Raw genomic sequence first — 20,353 nt, forward strand, 5'->3', positions numbered from 1 at the left:
AGCTGACAGGCTGAATTCACTAGATTCACTACAATATGAGCCTCAACCCGGGCCGTCATCACAACTTCAAAAACAACCACAACAACAAAAACAAAGTCAACAAAACCCGCAACAGCAGCAACTAACTTCGCAACAGCAGCAGCACACTTCTCAGCAGCAGCACACTTCTCAGCAGCAGCAACAACCTTTGCTACAGCAGCAACAAACTTCACAACAGCAGCAGCGAACTCAACATCAGCTTCAAGAGCAACAACAATCACAACATCAACAACAATTACAACAACAGCAACATGAAGATGAAGCAAATGTGCATGGTACACTATTTCATCGCTTTAAAAAGAGAAGTGTTGCTGAACTACAGTTGCTAGAATTCAAAAGATACAATAGGACAACAGAAAAACTGGCAGTCATAAAATAGGAAGAATTAGAATTAAAAAAAGAATTTTTGGGTGTTATAAAAGAATACATCAATGCTAAACGCGCGGTAGCAGAAAGAGATTTGGATTTGAAACAAAAAATATTCAATTTTAAGGTTGAATTAGCAAATAAGGAATTAGAATTAAGGCAAATTTTGTCAGCAAAAGAATTAGATTTAATATTACAAATATCAAATAGCCAGTTAGAATTAAAAAAAAGCAATAGCTAATAAGCAAATTGAGGTTCAAATGTTAAAACTAGAATTAGAGAAAAAACGTTTAGCTTAGTAAGTTGTTGCGATGGTACTCAGTATTGAATTTCTTTGTTTGTATTGATTCAATTTTCGAAAATTACATCAAAATTGAAAATTTCACAAATTCATCGAATTTCACTGTTACTTTTTCTTTTTTCCTGTTTACTTCTATGAATCTTCTATACCACGTATAATACTATTGAACGTCTGTTGCCACTCTATATTGTGTTCAATACACATGTTGTGTAACGCACAACACGTATTGATTATTACTCCTGCCTTTCTTGGATCGTAATTCAGGGATCTTTCAGCTCCTAACAGACATCTGAACCATGATTTTAGAATTACTATACTTTGCTCCACAGTCATTCTTCCCGACGATATTTTTGAGTTTTCTTGTGCTTCCACAGAACCTTCATCCGGATCACGATGAGGTCTTACTATCCAAGGTTCTGAGGGATATCCAGCATCTCCTGAATATAAAAAGTAGTATTAAAATGTGTTTTTTACATGATACAAAATATCAAACTACCAAATAGTCTGTCATTTTGTCCGCTTCTATGTAAGTGCTCAAAATAAGCCCGGAATGGACTTACTCTCCAGATATGGGCGTCATGGTTCGATCCTAAAAAACGAGCGTCGATCGCTCTAATCCGGTATTTGTGATCACATACCTTCAATAAACAAAATGTTGTTAGTATAGTATAGTATAGTATAGTTAATTGTGGAAGTAATTGGCCGAGCGAGGTGGCCTTATTACTTAATACTACCCTATAACTTAAATCTAGCAATACATAGCTTATCAGTAACCGAACAAATACATTACATAACGCACAGTACAGTAAAATGAGTCGCGTGATGCCAGTCAAAATGATCATAATTAGCGTTAAATTTAAGAGTCATCGCAGTCATGGGATCATTTTCACTATAAGCACGTCTAGCCAGTTGAGTTTTAAGTAGTCGATAGTTACGAAATGTTCTAGAGGGTACATTTAAGTTAATTTTAGCTAGTAGTTCGGGTGCGTCAGTCTCACCTAAAATTAGCTTAGACATAAATTTCTGCTGAGCTACTTCTCGTCTCTTTTCAAGCGTCTCTAACCCAAACAGTAAACACCTAGTTTCATAAGACGGACGAGGATCAAGATTGCGACGCGGGGTAAAACGCAGGACAAAACGTGTAAACTTTCTCTGTACTGACTCCAATTTTTTGGACCAAAAGCTGGATGAAGGAGACCATACTACAGAACAAGACTCAAGCAGTGGACGAACAAGAGACTTGTACAACATTAAAAGGCAGTGTGGGTCGGAAAATTCTCTCGATTGTCTGCGAATGAAACCTACCTTGTTGGCCTTGTCTAAAATATCGGAGTAGTGTTGATGAAAATTCAATTTACAGTCTAAGGTAACGCCTAAGTCCCTAAAAGTCTGGCAAGCTTTTGTTAGCTTTTGTTTATGTTTTTGCAAAAAAACAAAAACAAAAAAAAAACAAAAAAAAAAAATATATATATATATATATATATATATATATATATATATATATATATATATATATATATATATATATATATATATATATATATATATATATATATATATATATATATATATATATATATAAATATATATATATATATATATATAGATATATATATATATATATATATATATATATATATATATATATATATATATATATATATATATATATATATATATATATATATATATATATATATATATATATATATATATAATAATGAGTCGTGGAGATTGGATTTAGGTGTTTATTCGCCAACGGTCGGAATAGAAGAGAAATAATGTGAGGAGCTCGGCTGTGTTATCCAACTGACGTTTTTGACAATTCAGTTGGGCAAGGTTTATACAGTGCTTGTATAATATTATACTGGTATACCAGTTTAAGTTATACCACTCATAACTTCTTCGGGGGGTGAAACTCGGGCGTCCTCGTCCGATTGACATTATTAAAAAAATTCAAACACGGTAAAATTTATGTTACTTAAAACTATCTTGAAACTTAACTAAGTAATAGTCCTATCTTTAGCATTTAGAAGCATTCATGTGATATTTAGAGTTCAAAATCATTAGCTAACAAAAACTAAATAAGGGAAAATTCAAAATTAGATATGAACTACTATGCTGTACTATTTTAAGAAAAAATAACTGTTTAAAACCAAAACAAATCATTCTACTAACTATTATGTCACTTATTTCAACCTTTTGAGTTTGCGCTTATGTCTTTTAACACCTCTGATATTTTCGAAAGTTCTGTCAGCAACATTTTTCGCTACCACTTTTGATGCTCTTGGTTGCATCTTCGTTCTTATATTTGGTTTGATATACACCAATTGATTTTCTTCAAGAGAAGGAGGGTCACATTTTACATTATTTCGTTTGGTTTGCTGCTTGGCTGCTTTTAACATATTTGTTTGTGCCGCAGAGAATAATGTTTCCCCATTCCTTAATATCTCTTGCAAATTACGGCTATCTGAATTGTTAAATAGCAATTCATTTGGTGTATATCCTGTCGCTGAATGTACAGTATTATTATAAAGAGTAACAGCAATTCTTACTAGTGTCCTTGTGTCTGCTCTCTCATACTTATACTTGTTTGTATTGAGTATCTCAGTTAATGTGCAATGTGTCTTTTCGATTTGTCCGTTTGATTCGGAACATGAGGCATATTTAAGCGAAACTCCTAATGACGATAGGTAATTTTTTAGTTGAATGGACATAAAAGTGGTCTCATGATCTGTTATGATTTCCTTGGGTAAACCAAATGACGAGAAATACTTTGTAATTTTTCTTTGAACTTGTACAACGTTTTTGTTTTTTAAGTTTAGCATTTGTAAATGTTTTGTAAATGAATCGATTATGGAAAGAAAGCTACACTTATTAATTATATAAATATCCATATGAATGCGGTCCAATGGCTTTTCCGTAATTGGTCTTGGTGAAATTTTAATGTTATAGGGTTTCCTGTCATATTTATGGCAACTACAAATTTCACAGCTATTAATGTAATTTCTAATCATTTTAAGCATGCAAGGAAAAAAATATGATCTTCGTAATTGGTGTTCTACTTCACTTATACCTCTATGTGCCCTATCATGCTCGGATGTTACGAGAAATTGTTGCCTGTCTGGATCTAGAACATCTTCTACAATGTTAGTTGTAATTACAAAATGACCTTTACTAAACTGATAATTACTCAAAGTCTCTTGTAAAGTGTGCATAATTTCTTCTGGTGCGAAAATCGCTGTTTGTTTTCCATTATGGTACTGGGTTATGAATTGGCTAATACTATCTGAGTCAAAATTGTTACGTGTTATTTCTGTTCTGCGAAAATTATTGAACGGTAATATTTGAATTATTGAGTTTGTGGAACCCATTTTAAATACGAGTTGGTTTCTGAAGAAATTTGCAGGTCTCGTCGTGTAATGAATATAATAATCGTTCGATTTATCAGCCGAATGAATTGTTGTTCCATTACTTGAACAATCACTTGTGTCATTGTTATGCGTTATACTTGTATCCGGATCTGAAATAGAAGAAATATTAATATCTGGTAATGTTTCAGGCCTCCTGCTTAAAGCATCCGCTACCACATTGGTCTTTCCTTCTTTGTATTTCACTTCGTACTCAAAGTTCTCCAATTCTAATCGCCAATTGAGTATTTTTGAATTCTTAAATGAAGTTTTTATAAAAGTAAGCGGCTTATGATCAGTAATCAAGGTAAATTTTTGCCCGTACAAGTAGGGTTTAAACTTTTTTACTGCCCAGATGATTGCTAATGCTTCTTTTTCAGTAGCAGGATAATTCATCTCTGTTTTATTCAGAGTCCTACTTGCAAACGCTATCGGCCTTTCACAACTATCCTGAATTTGAGATAGAACCGCTCCTAAAGCATGATTACTAGCATCTGTTGTTAAAATAAAGGGCAGCTCAAAAATAGGGTACGCTAGTACTTGATCTGAAGCAATAATTTGTTTCAGTTCTGTGAAGGATTTTCTAAATTCGATATCTTCATTTGAGAAAATAGCTCCTTGTTTTAAATATTTCGAAATAGGCCTTGTTATTTTGGCATAATCCCTCACAAATCTACGGTAATAGCCTGCAAGCCCAAGAAACTGTTTGATTTCTTTCGGATTAGATGGCAGCTTCCATTCAATAATTTTTTGAATTTTGTCGGGATTGGGTTTTATACCATGTTGTGTTATTAGATGACCTAGAAACTCAGTTTCTTTCTTTAGAAATTCACACTTGTCGATTTGGATTTTTAAATTAAATAAGGATAATCTTTTTAAAACCTTGTTTAAGTTCTCCAAATGTGATTCTAAATTACATCCAATAACGACAATGTCGTCTAGGTAGACAAAGCAAATCGAACCAATGTATCCAGTTAACACATGATTCATAGCACGCTGGAAAGTTGCTGGGGCATTTTTTAACCCAAACGGCATTCTCGTAAATTCGAAATGTCCCTGGGATGTGGAGAAGGCCGTTTTTTCACGGTGGGAAGGTTCCATTTCTATCTGATGAAAGCCAGATTTGAGGTCCAGGGTTGAAAAGTAAGTAGATTTTCCCAAACTATCCAAAATTTCCTCTATTTGAGGAATAGGGAATTTGTCATTGATAGTTTTTTCGTTAAGTTTACGAAAATCTATCACAACCCTTACTTTCCTAACATGAGATGAGTCCGATTTTTTTGGGACTACCCAAATAGGAGATGAATAAGGACTGTTAGAAGGAACAATTATACCATCATCGAGCAATTCTTTAATTTGTTCCTCGACATCTTTTTTATAATGGTTAGGAAAACGGTATGTTTTTGTATAAGTTGGCTCGTTATCCGTTGTTATTATTTTATGTTTGACTGCATTAGTAGATGAAAGTGTCTCATGACGCTTTAGCAGTACTTTTTGATTTTCTAAAATAATATTTAGTAAAGCATCTTTTTCATATGGAGTTAAATGTAGGGTACGAATTAGCTTTTCAACTGAGATTTTATTAAGCTCTTCGTCAGAACTTAGCGGGATCGGACTTATGGTTTCGAAATTATTAACTTTCAAATCAAAAGTTTTCTTTATGTTTGGTGGAATTTGAGATTGACTTAAAATGTTAATAGTTGATTTATATCCATCCGATTTATACAGTCCTGGTTCTATTACAATATTTTCACATAGTGTTTGATGGTATGGCACAAACCAATCGCCATTTTGTTGAGTTTCTATTGAAACTATGTGATGATAATATTTTTTGGTAGGAAAATATTTATGAAAAGGGAAAGTTTCATCCAACAGGTGAATAACTTCATTTTTATAATCGACAGTGCCTTCACACATTGCTAAATACTCAGATCCGATTAGACCGTCAAAAAAAGCATGGAAATCCATCTCGTAAAATAGTTGTTCCGGAAGATTGTCTCCTAGTAAATTAATTATTCCTTTTTGTGTTACATCATGTGAGCCACTGATGTTTTTCACAATAGTGTTAGTAGGTTGAATTAGAGGAATAATTCCGCTCTTTAATATGTTTTTGTTAGCGCCGGTATCTACAAGTAATTTAATTTGTTTCATAGAATAAGGATGTGTAACTAAAATATACGGTAAAAAGTCTATGTCTTTGTTTTTATTTGTAATGCTTCGCAAAAATTTGCATCAATTATGTCTTCATCTTGTTCACAATTATTATGATCGTCTTGATCGCACGTTTCATTCGAATTCACACCTTTCTTATTTAACGTTAATCTTGTCCTTGTGGATTCGGTTTCCATGGGGACGGGGAAATTTGTTTCCATGTGGTTAGTTTTATTTGTATTTTGTTTAAAAACACCGGATCGAACTGAATTATTTGTCTCCCGCCGAGTCGTTTTCGAACTCGAGGGATACAGATCATGAGAAGACTTTCCGAAAAATTTGTTATTTTCTGTAACTTTTCCTGTATTCATGTTAATTGCAGTTGATTCGTGAGATTTAAATTTACATAAAAATGCATACGCATCTTCTAAACTTTCTGGTCTTGCTGCTTGCATATACCCAAAATAGGGGTGAGAGAGACCAGCGATAAAAGCTGCTAAGCTTGTTTCGTCTATGAAACTATTTATCGCCACCCAGCTGTTTTTATATTTTTCATTTTGCTTGGCTATCATTTTTATGCTTTGTATTACCTCTTTTGTTTGAAGGTAATAATTTTTAATAGTTGAGTTGTGATTCATTTTATTTTGCCACAAATGACTTATATGAGTTGATAGATCATGTTTATCAGAAAGACCGTTTATAAGCACATCTTTTACCTCATTAAAGTCGTTAGGGCTACCTTCAAGACAAATAATATCTTTTGCACGACCTTGAATTTTATTAATCACGGATGCTTCATACATACTGAAGATTGAAGGATGCACTTTGTCTTTAAAAATGTTGAGTGCATTCTCCGCTGTTTTAAGCCAAGAAAATAACTGCTTCTTATTACCTTCATACACAGGTATGCCTTTAATAGGGTCTGGGATTTTGTAAAACGATTCAATGCTTATTTCGGAACTAGAATTTAGAGCGATTGTATGGTTATTTGAACTAGTTGCATTGTTAACCGTTAATGCAGAAAGCCTTTGCTCCTGCTCTTTCTGTGTTGCAACGAGAGTTTGCATTAAACGATTCATTTGTTCTAGTTGCTCCTGAATTTGATCCATGCTATTTTTTTCGTTAACTGCTAGGCTAGCAAATGGAAGCTCAACTGTTATCGGTATATGTGAAAGGCTTCCCGAATCGTTCGATGATGAATCTGTATCAGATTCTGAACACACAGTGGAATTGTTTCTCCACATGAAAAAAAATCGAGCGTGAAACAACACTTTCTGCGTTTTTTGTTTGTTTCCAAGATCAAGCGCCTATTTAGCAACCTGATAAAGAATGCGAATAAACCTATCAGGTAGTATTTATTCACTGCACAGTAGCAAATGTTTTTTTATCTCTGTCACTCTTAGACAAACAAAAGATTAAAACTACAAGTTCGCTTACCTGTGCTTGCGTGTTTGAGAACACGTGTAGTACCCTAACCTCAATCCGCTTCTGGATAAAAGGAGAGGAGGAAGGAAGGTTCTGTCGTTGAATTAGAAACGGCGTTGCCACAAGTCGTCCGCACTTTGTTTTCGTTCGGAGATGAAATTATAGCTCTATCTAGTAGTGGCTATTTTTTCGGGCAATCTGCGTGAGATTGTAATACACTCACTAGCACTGTTATCTTTCCTTTTGTTTCAACGACAACTACCGGCTGCGCCAATAATGAGTCGTGGAGATTGGATTTAGGTGTTTATTCGCCAACGGTCGGAATAGAAGAGAAATAATGTGAGGAGCTCGGCTGTGTTATCCAACTGACGTTTTTGACAATTCAGTTGGGCAAGGTTTATACAGTGCTTGTATAATATTATACTGGTATACCAGTTTAAGTTATACCACTCATAACTATATATATATATATACTTACAATCAAAGCATTGATGCTATAAACGTTCTTCCGGTTTAAATACTTTAGTGGTCGGTTACGTGGTTTAATTTTTTTATTTTTATGTGGGTACCATCAACACACATGACGATATTTTCAAATCCACTTTTTCCAAAAAAGAAATCTTTTGCATCTTGTCGCTCCTCTTTAGACATCATAATTTAATAAGAGATTGGATTAAATTGGCGAAGAGGGACTAATGTTTGCTGTAGTACTTTTGAAAACGTTTTTTGCGCAATTGCAATATGGAAATCTTTCCCAACGCCCTCGTTGGTAGCTTCCGGTTGCCAAAAAATAGGCATGCTGCTATTTGTTCTTTCGTGTCGAGTCCATAACATCGTTGAGTATTTAATTGCTCGTGAAGACCATCAAAAAGGACCATCAGAAGCGTGTGACTTGTTGAAGGAGACACACGTGCCTAGCCAGTGAAGTGTCCTGCTGAGAGCAAAGGAAAGGAAATTGTTAAGAACTTTGGGCAACCATCATCCAAATTCCTCTTGCGATCAGTTCGGAAAACAAAAAGTATTTTTTCTATCGAGTGGTGAAAAAGTGAGCAACGATGCCGGGGCCACCGGCCACCTCAGCTGGTCTCCCCCCGCACCCTGGGAGGGAGCAAAGGGGAAGAACGCTGCCAGCATTCATGGATCCCAACAACGAGCATGGAGAGAAGCGGTACCTGATCCTGCGCACAGCAGACGGATCTCCACTTCCGACCAATCCCTGGATACTGAGCGAAACGGTAAAGCGCATCCAAGGTAAGGTAGTAAACGGTAGGCTGATCAGCCCCTCAACCTATTTAATAGAAACCCGATCCGAACACACCTACACTAACCTCCAAACGGTCACGAAACTGCTTAACAATGTGGCGGTCGTTGTCGAGCCGCATCCCACGTACAACAATGTGAAATTCGTGTTCACGTGTGGCTCGAGAGCCTCGCTCACCGTGGACGAAATAAAGGCCCATCTCGAGGAGGATAATGTCACCGACGTATATCGGTTCACGCGCAAGTCGGATGGCAAATCGGTGCCCACGAATTCATATGTAGTGACAATGCAGGCAGTGAAAATCCCTGAATATATCTACATCGGCATGGAGCGCATCAAGACTCGCGTCTACTATCCACGTCCAATGCGCTGCAACACGTGCTTGGAGTTTGGCCACACCAAAAACAATTGCAAAAATAGCGAAACCTGCGCAACGTGTGGCGAAAAAACCCATGGTCCGTGCACACTGCCGGCAAAGTGCACAAACTGCGGTGGAGCACACAGTGCTTTCGACACCAACTGCCCCAAGTACAAACAAGAAGCTCAGTTGATAAAACTGAAAATCGACCACAACTGCTCCTACCGTGAAGCCAAGCAGATGATCGACAGTTCCTCTGGACCAAAACAAACGCTAGCTAGCACGGTGCAGCAGCGTATAAACGTAGCGCAAGCCGTCGATCCGAAAGATCAAATTATAATCAGCCTCACGCAAACAATCGAAAATCTGAACAAGCAGATCGCGCGACTTAACACTCGCATCGACGAACTGCATCAAAGCAGCAGCTCCGAACAGCAAACCGATACGGATACGGAAACCGACTACACCACCACCATCACAAGCATACCAACCACCGGCTCCACCTTAACCTCAAAACACCAACTCTCCCTTTCATCTTCTTCCTCCTCCTCCTCCGAAGAGGGAGAAGCTGTCAAAATACCAGCAACAAAGAAATCGAAATTCACCTCGAAATAAATTTTTATACTGAATTTCCAATGTCCAATTTCCAATTTTCTGCTAACAAATGATATTTCTTTTCCTAAAAAGTGGATCCTAACGCCTTTAATCCTACCAGCACACCAAATAACCAACATAATTTTTTGTTAAATTGGAATATACGAAGTGTCAATAATAATATCGATGAACTAAAAATTATATTAACCCAAACACAACCCACAATAGTAACACTACAAGAAGCGTACTCATCAAAACACCTTTTTAATGACCCACTACTAAATAACTACACTTGGATAACTAAACCAGCAGTCATACCCAAACATACTGTTTGCTTAGGTATCCTAAAACACATACCCTTTTAACATGTAACCCTTCAAACCGATTTGCCAGCAATAGCCATCCAAATAAAAACCCCCATAGAGGTCACCATTGTCTGTATCTACCTCACACCTAGCGATCGACTTATTCCAAACCTGCAATTGTCGCTTGACAACCTTTTTAACCAAATTGCACATCCCCTTATGTTGGTTGGCGACTTTAATGCCCAACACAAGGACTGGGGCTGTGCAATAACCAATAGCCGCGGAACACTCCTACAGGACACGTTCGAAAACAATCTTACACAGGTTCTATACCACAAAGCACCCACCAGACTCTCGCCGGACACAGGTAAACAATCGTCCCTTGACCATTGTGCCACCTCATACCCAATAGTTCCACACTTTTCCATCCAAGTAATGGACGATCTGCATGGGAGTGATCATTTTCCTATGATCATTAAATGCAATCGCAACACACCACCCACAACCATCCGTCCCAGATGGAAGTATGACAAAGCCAACTGGGAGGACTACCAAAAAGCGTTGAGTGCCTTCCCTTGGGACATCCTCGATCAGAATGAACAGGTGTTTGCCAATATTATTCTAGAAGCAGCCACATCCTCCATTCCCCGAACGAACGGCACCTTACCACGAAAGTACGTTCCATGGGGGAATAAGGAGGTAGCAATAGCCATAAAAAACAGGCGAAAGCACCTGAGGCGCCGCACAAACAACAAAAACAAACAAAACAAATTCCTAACCGATTTTTTGGCGGAGAATTTCAAAATAGCCGATAAAGAAACCAAACTGGCCATTAAAAAAGCCAAACAAGCCGCAGACGAAAAATTTCTCAAAGCAGTCAGCAACTCCACTTCTGCAAGAGAAATATGGTCCTGGGTAAACGAGCAAAGCAATAGCAAAGCCACCAAATCCAACTCCCCAATTATCCTAAACGAGGACAATCCTATCACGGATCCAGCAATAGTTTCGGAAAAATTTGCCCTTCATTTTCAGACCATCTCATCCAATAGCAATTACCAGAAAAATTTCCTAAAAACAAAACTAGCCTCCGAAACGAACCCACACAACTTCACCGCAACACAACAACACCAATACAACACACCTTTCACACAGGCAGAGCTGCACTATGCACTCAAAAAGTGCAGCGGCAACTCGGCCGGCCCAGACACAATCGGCTACCCACTACTACAACACCTCCCCCCATCCGCATTATCCCATCTCTTAAATATCTACAACCACATATGGGAAACTGGTTCCATTCCCAGCGAATGGAAATACAGCTTAACCATACCCATCCCAAAACCCTCCAAAAACAGACACCATGTGGACAACTACAGACCCATCTCACTACTCAATTGCATTGGGAAAGTGCTCGAAAGGATGGTCAACCGTAGGCTCTGCCAAGAACTGGAAAACCAAAACTTAATACACCAAAACCAACACGCCTTCAGACACGGTTTGGGTATAGACACATACCTGAACCACCTACACGAAATATTAAATACCGCAAAAACAAACCGCCACCACACAGACTGCGCAGTCGTAGACTTGAGCAAAGCCTTTGATTGCTCAAGGCGATACTTAATTCTCGACCAGCTCCACCGATGGGGTTTCCAAGGAAACCTCCCTAATTTCATTGTAGATTTTCTAAAAATTAGAACCTTCTCTGTACAAATAGGCTCCACCGTTCATACCCTTCAAAATGGCGTACCCCAAGGAGCGATTCTATCGCCGATTCTATTCATAATCGGCATAGAATCACTTTTCCTATCCATCCCACTAAACATTACACCATTGATTTACGCGGATGATATCCTTCTGATATCTTCCGCAAGCACACCAGCCGAATCCAGGGATAACATACAAGCCGGACTCAACAAGCTTGCACAATGGTGCCGTTGGACTGGCTTCCAGTTGTCTCCTTCAAAATGCTCCATCCTACACATCTGCCCACACACACATGATACACCTACCACACCACTTACAATAAATAATAAACCGATCCAAAACAGCAAAAATGCCCGAATATTAGGAGTCATCATTGATTCAAAACTTTCCTTTTCCGATCACTTTAGTCAGCTTAAAACCAGCACCAAACACTGCTTAAACTTTTTCAAAATTATGGGCTGTCGGAAGACAAAGGCTTCCCGACAAACACTAATCCGGATAGTGCACTGCTGGTTAGTACCAAAATTACTACACGGCATAGTACTATTTTCAAACCACCTCAATAAATTCAACAAACTCATAGCACCCGTTTACAACACTGCAATAAAATCCTCAGCCGGTGCTTTCATTACCAGCCCAACAGTTTCAACGCACTGCGAAAGCGGTCAACTACCATTTAGCCACGTAATAGCCTTAAATATAATAAAAACAACACTCCGCATCCTTGAGAAGAACATTCCCTGTGAAACGCTTCTCAAGCATGCTAACACCACCTTTAAAAACATAACCAACTCCAATATACCGACCATTCAAAAACTAATCACCACCAAAGATAGGCCATGGACGACACCATCGGTTAAAATAGTTAAAATTTTCAATAATAAGGACCAATTAAATAGCATACAATGTTTTCAAATGCTCAAAGAGCTACTAACCACCAAATACCCAAACTCCCATGCCATCTACACAGACGGTTCGGTAGCAAACAACGCAGCCGGATGTGGCATCTACTCATCCATAACAAAATGTGCCATTAAATTACCAAATTTCACCTCCATTTTCTCGGCAGAAGCCATAGCGATAAGCCTTGCAGCCGATGAAGCAGCAATAGCCGGACAGCACAACATTATATTAACGGACAGTGCTAGTGTGCTAAAGGCATTAGAACATGGCAAAAGCAATGATCCCCACATACAAGCAATAGAACAGTCCCCAAACATCAACACTATCACCTTTTGCTGGGTGCCAAGCCACCTAGGCATACGTGGCAATGAAATAGCCGATTCATTGGCCAATGAATAACGGCGCGATAAAAACAAAAACGACAGTCCCATCTCAAGAAGAGATGCTGTAAAGTATTGTGAAACGGCACTATGGAGCAGTTGGCAGGCCCTATGGGACAAAGAAATAGACCGATTTCTCAGGCAAATTAAAAAATCCACAGCAGCATGGTACGACCTTCCCTCTCCTAGTGATCAAAGGATCATTTCTAGGCTGAGGATAGGTCACACCAGGTTAACACATGCACACCTATTGGAAAATGCTCCCCCACCACTCTGCGAGTACTGTGGTGTTACCATCACAGTGCGACACTTACTAATAGAATGCCCCGCTTACGATCAACATAGAACAACCTGCCAACTAGCTCACAATCTGGACGAAATGCTCGCTCCTAACAAAAAGGGACTAAGAAAAATACTAAAATTTCTACAAATAACAAACCTGCATAAAGAAATTTAAGAATATACTGCTTATTACAACACAAAAGAGAAGAAGTAACTTATCAAACTAGGGGACGAATTTGACTATGGAAACGTAGTCTGCCCGTCTCCTTAGTCGAAAGGCCGGAACTACCTCACAGTTCACCCACTTATGGGGTAGATTCGACTACCCGGTCCGCTGTAATCCTAGCTGGAGGGGGGGCATTGGTGGGGAGTGTGGCGGGTTCCGTGGGCCCGGGGATTGATCGGGGGATGTCTGCGTTGGGACTCCTGTCCTGGATACTGCGTCTGGTCACCCAGGAGCTGGATACAGAGATGGGGGGGACAGCGCGGCCTGACCACGACCATATTCTCCGTAACCCACCGAGCTTTCCCTCATCCTACTTCTGCTTCCTGCCAGCACGGGGGGACAGTGGCCAGTAGTCTGCTACCTCAATAGTTGAAAAGGCAGAGTTACTTTACAACTCAAATATGTTCTTTCCCCACTCCTCAACTTCCCACCTCTCCACCTCATCCTTACCAATCCGGGTATCCATTATTCCCCCTCAGAGAGGAAGAGAAAAAAATATATATATATATATATACAATTTGGAAAAGATTATAGTGCATGTGACGAAAGAGTCCATAAGGACCAAAGTCACTATAATTTCTTTGACAGACAGACAGACTTTTGCCGATGACACATCTAGCGCATGCATTGAGTAAAAAACAAAAAAAACTTTTTTTTCCTATTTTTATGTCCTGCGGTGAACCACGAAATTTTTTCACCGGGGGTTTAATTTTCGATTTGACATTTACTGTCTAATAATTACTAATTACTTCCATTCGTACACCTTATAGATTCCGATTAGGCAGACAGTCTTTGTCTATTCGAATTAGGATCTGCTTCCCTACCAGCCAAAATCATTATCAGATGTCTAATAGACAGCCTATTAGACATCTAATAATGATTTTGGCTGGTAGGGAAGCAGATCCGAATTGTGCGAGTCGAATTCCGATTTTCCGACTGGCATCTATCTGTCAAACCCTGTTTTAAGGATAGATTCCAAAATCGAATGTAAGTATTTTCCTCCATCTAATAAGGCCTTTACTGATTGATATTCTTGTCGACGACTCCGACAAACTGGGTATTGTGTGTTTTGTATTAGAGTATTCGGTAAAAACCCTCAATTTAGCATTTCGTTTTAAGTCAATTTAGCAATGTCTGAAGTCTCTTGGTGTGACGTAGAAGGGTTTGATGATGATGATGGCCAGAAATATAATCAAAAGAAAAGATATGATAGTTTTAATTATTTAAAAAAGTATATTAAATGACTATATAGATAAAGTAGTATAGATTTTACCAGGCCTTAACTAGTATAGATAAAGTTTTGGTTTCTATTGCAATTTAACTAATAATGATTCCATCTACACCGGAAGAATGGATGCAAATTTCCGATGAATTTGAAGAACAATGGGGGTTTCCACTTGTTATTGGGGCGATAGACGACACATAGAAATAAGAAAGCCAAGTAACAGTGGAAGTGAATATTATAACTATGAGGGTTTCCACAGTATTGTACTATTAGCAATTGTAGATGGTGATTACATTTTTTATATGCAGATGTAGGATGTGAAGGTCGTAAATCTGACAGTAGTGTTTATAAATTTTTGCTATATATACCCAATTAGAACACAATATTTTGATTCTCCCTGAGCCTCAAATTTTAAGTATGCCTTATACGTCAAAATTCCGTATGTTCTAGTTGAAGACAAAGCATTTGCTTTAAGCAAATACTGTTTACGACCTTTCAGTACACTCCTCTTAATTGCCCAATCGAACGAAACTTTAATGTGTGCCACTTAAGATCTAGGGCAATCGTGGAAAACACTTTTTGCATTCAGAACAGTCGATTTAGAGTTTTAGAAAAATGTGTACCTTTGGAACCAAAACATGTAATAAAAAGTTCTCGCTACTGTATATTTCCCCAATTTTCTTTGAGTTAGTGCAGGTGCACAAAATTATGGCGAGACAATTAGTGGATCTTTGCGCTTCGAATCGGATTCAGCACCACCCATATCTAGATTAGCAGGTATTAGAAAAGGACCATCAAACGAACTCAATGATATGAGAATACTTTTTGCTATCTATCTCTTTCATCATTAATGAACTTTGTTTTCATTTGCTATTAGAGATAAGATTAGATTAGATGATTATGTATAAATGTTTAAATTAGAATAATGCATGTATATGTTGACACTTGAATAAAAACGGAATAATAAATGAACTACTGCATAAGTGGTTTACAATATTTTGAAGGTGAATTTATCTAGACCGCTATTCAAAAAATACGAAAGCATAATGTTATTATTCACATTTTCTACATTATCTAGGTTCGGATAATTGCGGACCGAGTACGTTTTTTTTTTCAAACCACATACCTTGCAAAAGATGCCAATTTTGCATTGAGCTGTCATTTCTAAATAGCAAAAATACTCGGTCAACCTATGAAAGGTACCTGGATAAACGATGCTCCACTATATTTATGTTGATTCTATAAACAAGGTTTTGAGAAAATTACCGTTTCTGTGTATCTTCAGTAGGATATCCGTCGAACTCCTGTCAAACATATACGAAATTGACGATTCGATGGGTTTGTGGAAAGGTAATGGTCAGAGAATCGCCGCAAGTAGCAAGAAATTAGTTTTCTCAATTTTCTATTTGTTTGCGGTATGTATATGAGATATTGTACCAAAGCGGAAATTTTCGGACGATAACTCATACACTATCATAATTTGACAAGCAATATATGATTGTATGTGTGGTTCTTCCATTGGTAACATTTCGCTCGTAACAACAATCTTCTCGTAGCAGCTGAAGAGTGCGGACGTGTACTACCAAGCGCTCCTCGACTGACTCGTATTTTATACCCCCGTGATCAGTGCAGTGCAGAGTTACCTCCCCCTGTGCAAAGCAACGGAAGAAATCATTCCCTTTCGCGCATTTTCTCATGCTTGCTTTTTCCCTCATAAGGCAAATTTGTCGAGCAGCTCGTCGAACTACCCGTCCCAGGCTCTGCTTCCTACCCCTCGTCTGAGCGCGCTGTCGAAGGTTTGGATGGTGCGTCAGACGGCCAATAGCTGTCAGCCGTCTTGCGTTGTCATTCTTTGAGTAGTGCTATCTCTTTCTCGCGTGCAGCCCAATTTTAAGACCGGTGTTGGTACCGACAGAAAATGTAAACAAACGTCAACACAAATTCAACCAGTGCTCATCCTTCCCGTGAAAAGTTTCCCGATAGAAAGCGTGAAAATGGCCCCGAATCAGGACAAGAAAAGTGGCTTGATGTCCCACGCAATTGCCCGGCTCTACAAGCAACGTCTGGAGGAAGTGGAAAGGGAACTCCTTATTGCCCAGCAGTCAGAACCTCCGACTGTGGGTAAGTGATCGGTGAACGGTGGTTATATGCTGAACGGTGAATATAGCGATCAGTGTTTAACAATGGTTTTCGTGGCTATATTTTAGATGACCGAGCGCGTGATGCTATGCCAGTGCAGTTTGAAGATGTTCTGATGCCCATGGAAGTGATCGGTAAGTAACGATCGTTATGCTGTATGCTGCTTACGTTGTGCTCTCATGTGTATCGTGTGTTATGATGTAGACGATGCTGCTCCGCTTAGCAAAAGCAAGGAGGAAGGTACGACCGACGCAAGCAGCGGCGAGGATACAGACGTGGAGGATATCCAGGTCGAGGTAGTAATGCCAGACCATCAGTACGGAGATCTTTCGTGTGAGGATTTTTTTCTATTCCAGCGATTGTCAGCCAACCCAGGAGGGGTTCGAGTTGAACATTTTTGTGGATGGCCTACCCCTGTACAAGAGCAGTCGGACCCAATTTTGGCCGATTCTCATGCAGGCTCATAACGTTCCACATTTCATTCCAGGAGTTTTTGCAGCCGTTTGTGGACGAAATGAACAGACTGTATGTGGCAGGTCTGACAATTAAATCCCGCTCTTACTGGGTGGAAGCGCGTGCAACAATTGCAGATGCTCCGGCACGAGCATTTATTAAAGGTATGTTGATAAAATGCACTACATATAGTCAACGCTTTCATTACGACTAAACCGTTGTTACAAGAAATCTCTTGCAACGGGTTAGCGACTGGAGCGGCTAAAATACGTTATTCGTTTGTCCACTTAACCTTTACAGTAATATGCGGTGAAACTGATGTTACTGTTGTTTCTGATTTTTTTGTGTATTTTTTTTTTCAGGTGTTAAATCGCATAATGCGTACAGCGCCTGCATGAAGTGCACTATCGTTGGTGAGTTGGATGGACACCGGATGTACTTCCGGTATGGTGAACAATGCCCGCCTCGGAACCACAAGGAATTTTGTGACGACAAATATCCAACACATGTCAACAACCCTACGAGTCTGTTAGGTTGCGATATCATTGACGATTTTGTGTCAGCCGAAGACATGCACTTAATATACAAGGGCGTAGAGGCAAAGTTGCTACATTTGTGGATAAATGGCTTCCCTGGCGTAACTTGTTACTTGCCACGTCGCCAGCAACGTGAAGTGTCGGCGCACTTGCGTCTGTTAGGCTGCCTTCAGATTACCAACGTGAACTGCGCGACCTGCGATACATCCATCTCTGGAAAGCTTCCGAGTACAGGATGTTTCTGTTGGTTGCCGGTTTCGTTGTTCTGAAGGATAGACTTATCGATGCAGCGTACCAACACTTCATGTTGTTGATGATGGCTGTGACGTTCATGTCCACCACGTACCATCGCGCTAAATGGGAACTGGCTGATTCATATTTGCATAGGTTTGTGGCAGCCTATGGAGATCTGTACAGCCCGGTTCTCATGAATAGCAACGTGCATAACTTACTGCACGTTTACAATGACGTATGCAGGTTCGATGGACTATAAAACATATCAGCCTTCATTTTTGAGGCATTTTTGCATGACCTCAAAAAGTTGGTGCATTCTGGGAGGCACAGCCTGGTACAAGCGGTCCATCGTTTGCTGGAACTGCAACATGTCATTGTTGCCAAGCGTCAGCAAAACAAACCGGTGGACGAACCATCGGTGCGGACGGTTGGTGTCGACACCATAACGACCGTGTGGCAGGGCTTCGCGCTGCGAAAAAACTTTCGCGATCAATGGTTTATGACCAACTCGGGCGAGGTGGTCCGTTACGAAACGGCCACAAAAACAAGCAAGGACGTTACGGTGCAGGGGTACGTGTTTTTCAAATAGGTGCTTGCCTTTACGGAACCTTGCCTTTCAACGGAGGCGAATATTTACTCTGCCAACATGGTAGATTTGAATAAGGGTGAATTGCAACACTATGCCAGCAGCACGCTGATGTGCAAGGTAGCTGGTAGGTACATTTGCTAAGAAATAAATGTAAAAAATATGCCTCTTCCCAAAACCCTGGTTAAGTGTTTCGGATCAGGAAGGTAAATTATGAGAAATTATCTTAGGTGCTGTGTGACAGAATGCATTTTTTGTATTCATGAATTCATAGTGAATTAATTCATTAATTTAATAATAATTCAACTAAAAAACTAACAAAAAAAACTACCTAACTAAACTAACTAAGTACTAAACGAAACTAATCTTAATTTGTCTACCTACGCTATAAAAAAAACTTACATTAAACTAACTGTAATCTTTCTTAATTTCGGAAGAATTAACTGAAGGCTGAAGAATTGCGTGTTTTCTGTTTTAGCGCTCAATCACGAATGACATCTCTATTTGACAGTATTGCCTGAGATACTTAAACCTAGGTGTGATCGCACAAACAAGATGTACATATAGAAAAGGTGTATGTGTAAGGATGTCAAGGTGTATGTGTGAGGTATATACAAATTCGAATTTCTAATTTCTACATAACCTACATTATTGTTATTATTTACATTGTGCATTAGTCCATTGTTTGAGTTCATTGAATTGGTAGTGTTACATTTTGCAGGATACCGCAACACGCGTTTAAAAAAATCTACAACGTATGCTGTGGTAATGGGTGCCTTCCAGGTCGCTGCGGCTTTGAGGAACAGCTCGCATACGTTTGGAAAATGTGCCAACGACACCTTCCTGTTTCGCCGAGACCACCGGCAACGCGAAATAAAGCCACCGTCGAAAACAAAATCCAGCACCTCCCTCAACCGTTTGGTGGGATCCGTTGCCATCACCTCGTTCTGCAACCATGCCAGGCAGTTCCTAGCATGTTGCTTGTGGGTCAACTTCTGCTCCATGCTCTCAGCTCCTCCTCTGACCGTATGGGCTGCAGCGTGAGCGCGTCCGTCGCCGGAAGCGCGTAACCGTCTGGATCTGCACATACGATTTTCTGCAATTTTTTTAGTGTCAGCTCGATAGCCATGGCGGTCTTCCGAGTGACCGTCACTTCCTTTTTCAAGGGTAACAAATTCTGCGGCGAGTTCGTCGAAGCGGCGGTTTATTGTGGCTGATAGCTCGGTTATCACCTGCAGCACATCGGTCAGAGGAGGAGCAACGGCAGGAGCATCTATTGCAACGGCAGCAGGAACTGTTGCAGGAACTCCGGCTTTGGCAGGGACGACGGTAGGGCGGCGCGGAATTTTGTTCTCGACGGTAGCTTTGGTCTCGGGAAGCGAGGCTGGAATGGTGTTGTTGGCGGTGGTGTTGGCGGTGGCGTTGGCGGTGGTACGGACGATGGTGTTGGCGGTGGTACGGACGATGGTGTT

The 20,353-nt window shown here is 39.5% G+C and overlaps 2 protein-coding genes and 1 pseudogene across 2 annotated transcripts; 2 read left to right on the forward strand and 1 right to left on the reverse strand.

Moving 5' to 3' along the window:
• Positions 1-332: 332 nt before the first annotated feature.
• Positions 333-8,570, reverse strand: LOC133390960 (putative nuclease HARBI1; annotated as a pseudogene).
• Positions 8,571-16,500: 7,930 nt separating this feature from the next.
• Positions 16,501-17,543, forward strand: LOC133391553 (uncharacterized). The gene is made up of 3 exons (XM_061646485.1): positions 16,501-17,054; positions 17,141-17,206; positions 17,277-17,543. Exons 1-3 carry the CDS (start codon positions 16,928-16,930, stop codon positions 17,537-17,539), a joined length of 456 nt encoding a protein of 151 aa, XP_061502469.1. The 5' UTR covers positions 16,501-16,927; the 3' UTR covers positions 17,540-17,543.
• Positions 17,544-17,560: 17 nt separating this feature from the next.
• LOC133391554 (uncharacterized) lies at positions 17,561-18,537 on the forward strand. The gene is made up of 2 exons (XM_061646486.1): positions 17,561-17,689; positions 17,888-18,537. The coding sequence occupies exons 1-2, from the start codon at positions 17,587-17,589 to the stop codon at positions 18,328-18,330; spliced, it is 546 nt and encodes a 181-aa protein (XP_061502470.1). The 5' UTR covers positions 17,561-17,586; the 3' UTR covers positions 18,331-18,537.
• Positions 18,538-20,353: the final 1,816 nt, after the last annotated feature.

This window comes from Anopheles gambiae, chromosome 2 (genome assembly GCF_943734735.2).
Source record: "Anopheles gambiae chromosome 2, idAnoGambNW_F1_1, whole genome shotgun sequence".
Taxonomy (NCBI): Eukaryota; Metazoa; Arthropoda; class Insecta; order Diptera; family Culicidae; genus Anopheles; species Anopheles gambiae.

What these genes read in the sequence shown, in the direction of transcription:
- LOC133391553 (XM_061646485.1), top strand. Translation starts at nt 16,928, where the DNA reads ATGGCCCCGAATCAGGACAAGAAAAGTGGCTTGATGTCCCACGCAATT. An exon ending in GTCAGAACCTCCGACTGTGG is followed by an intron (nt 17,055 to 17,140) that starts GTAAGTGATCGG and finishes GCTATATTTTAG; the next exon opens with ATGACCGAGCGCGTGATGCT. An exon ending in GATGCCCATGGAAGTGATCG is followed by an intron (nt 17,207 to 17,276) that starts GTAAGTAACGAT and finishes GTTATGATGTAG; the next exon opens with ACGATGCTGCTCCGCTTAGC.
- LOC133391554 (XM_061646486.1), top strand. Translation starts at nt 17,587, where the DNA reads ATGAACAGACTGTATGTGGCAGGTCTGACAATTAAATCCCGCTCTTAC. An exon ending in GGCACGAGCATTTATTAAAG is followed by an intron (nt 17,690 to 17,887) that starts GTATGTTGATAA and finishes TTTTTTTTTCAG; the next exon opens with GTGTTAAATCGCATAATGCG.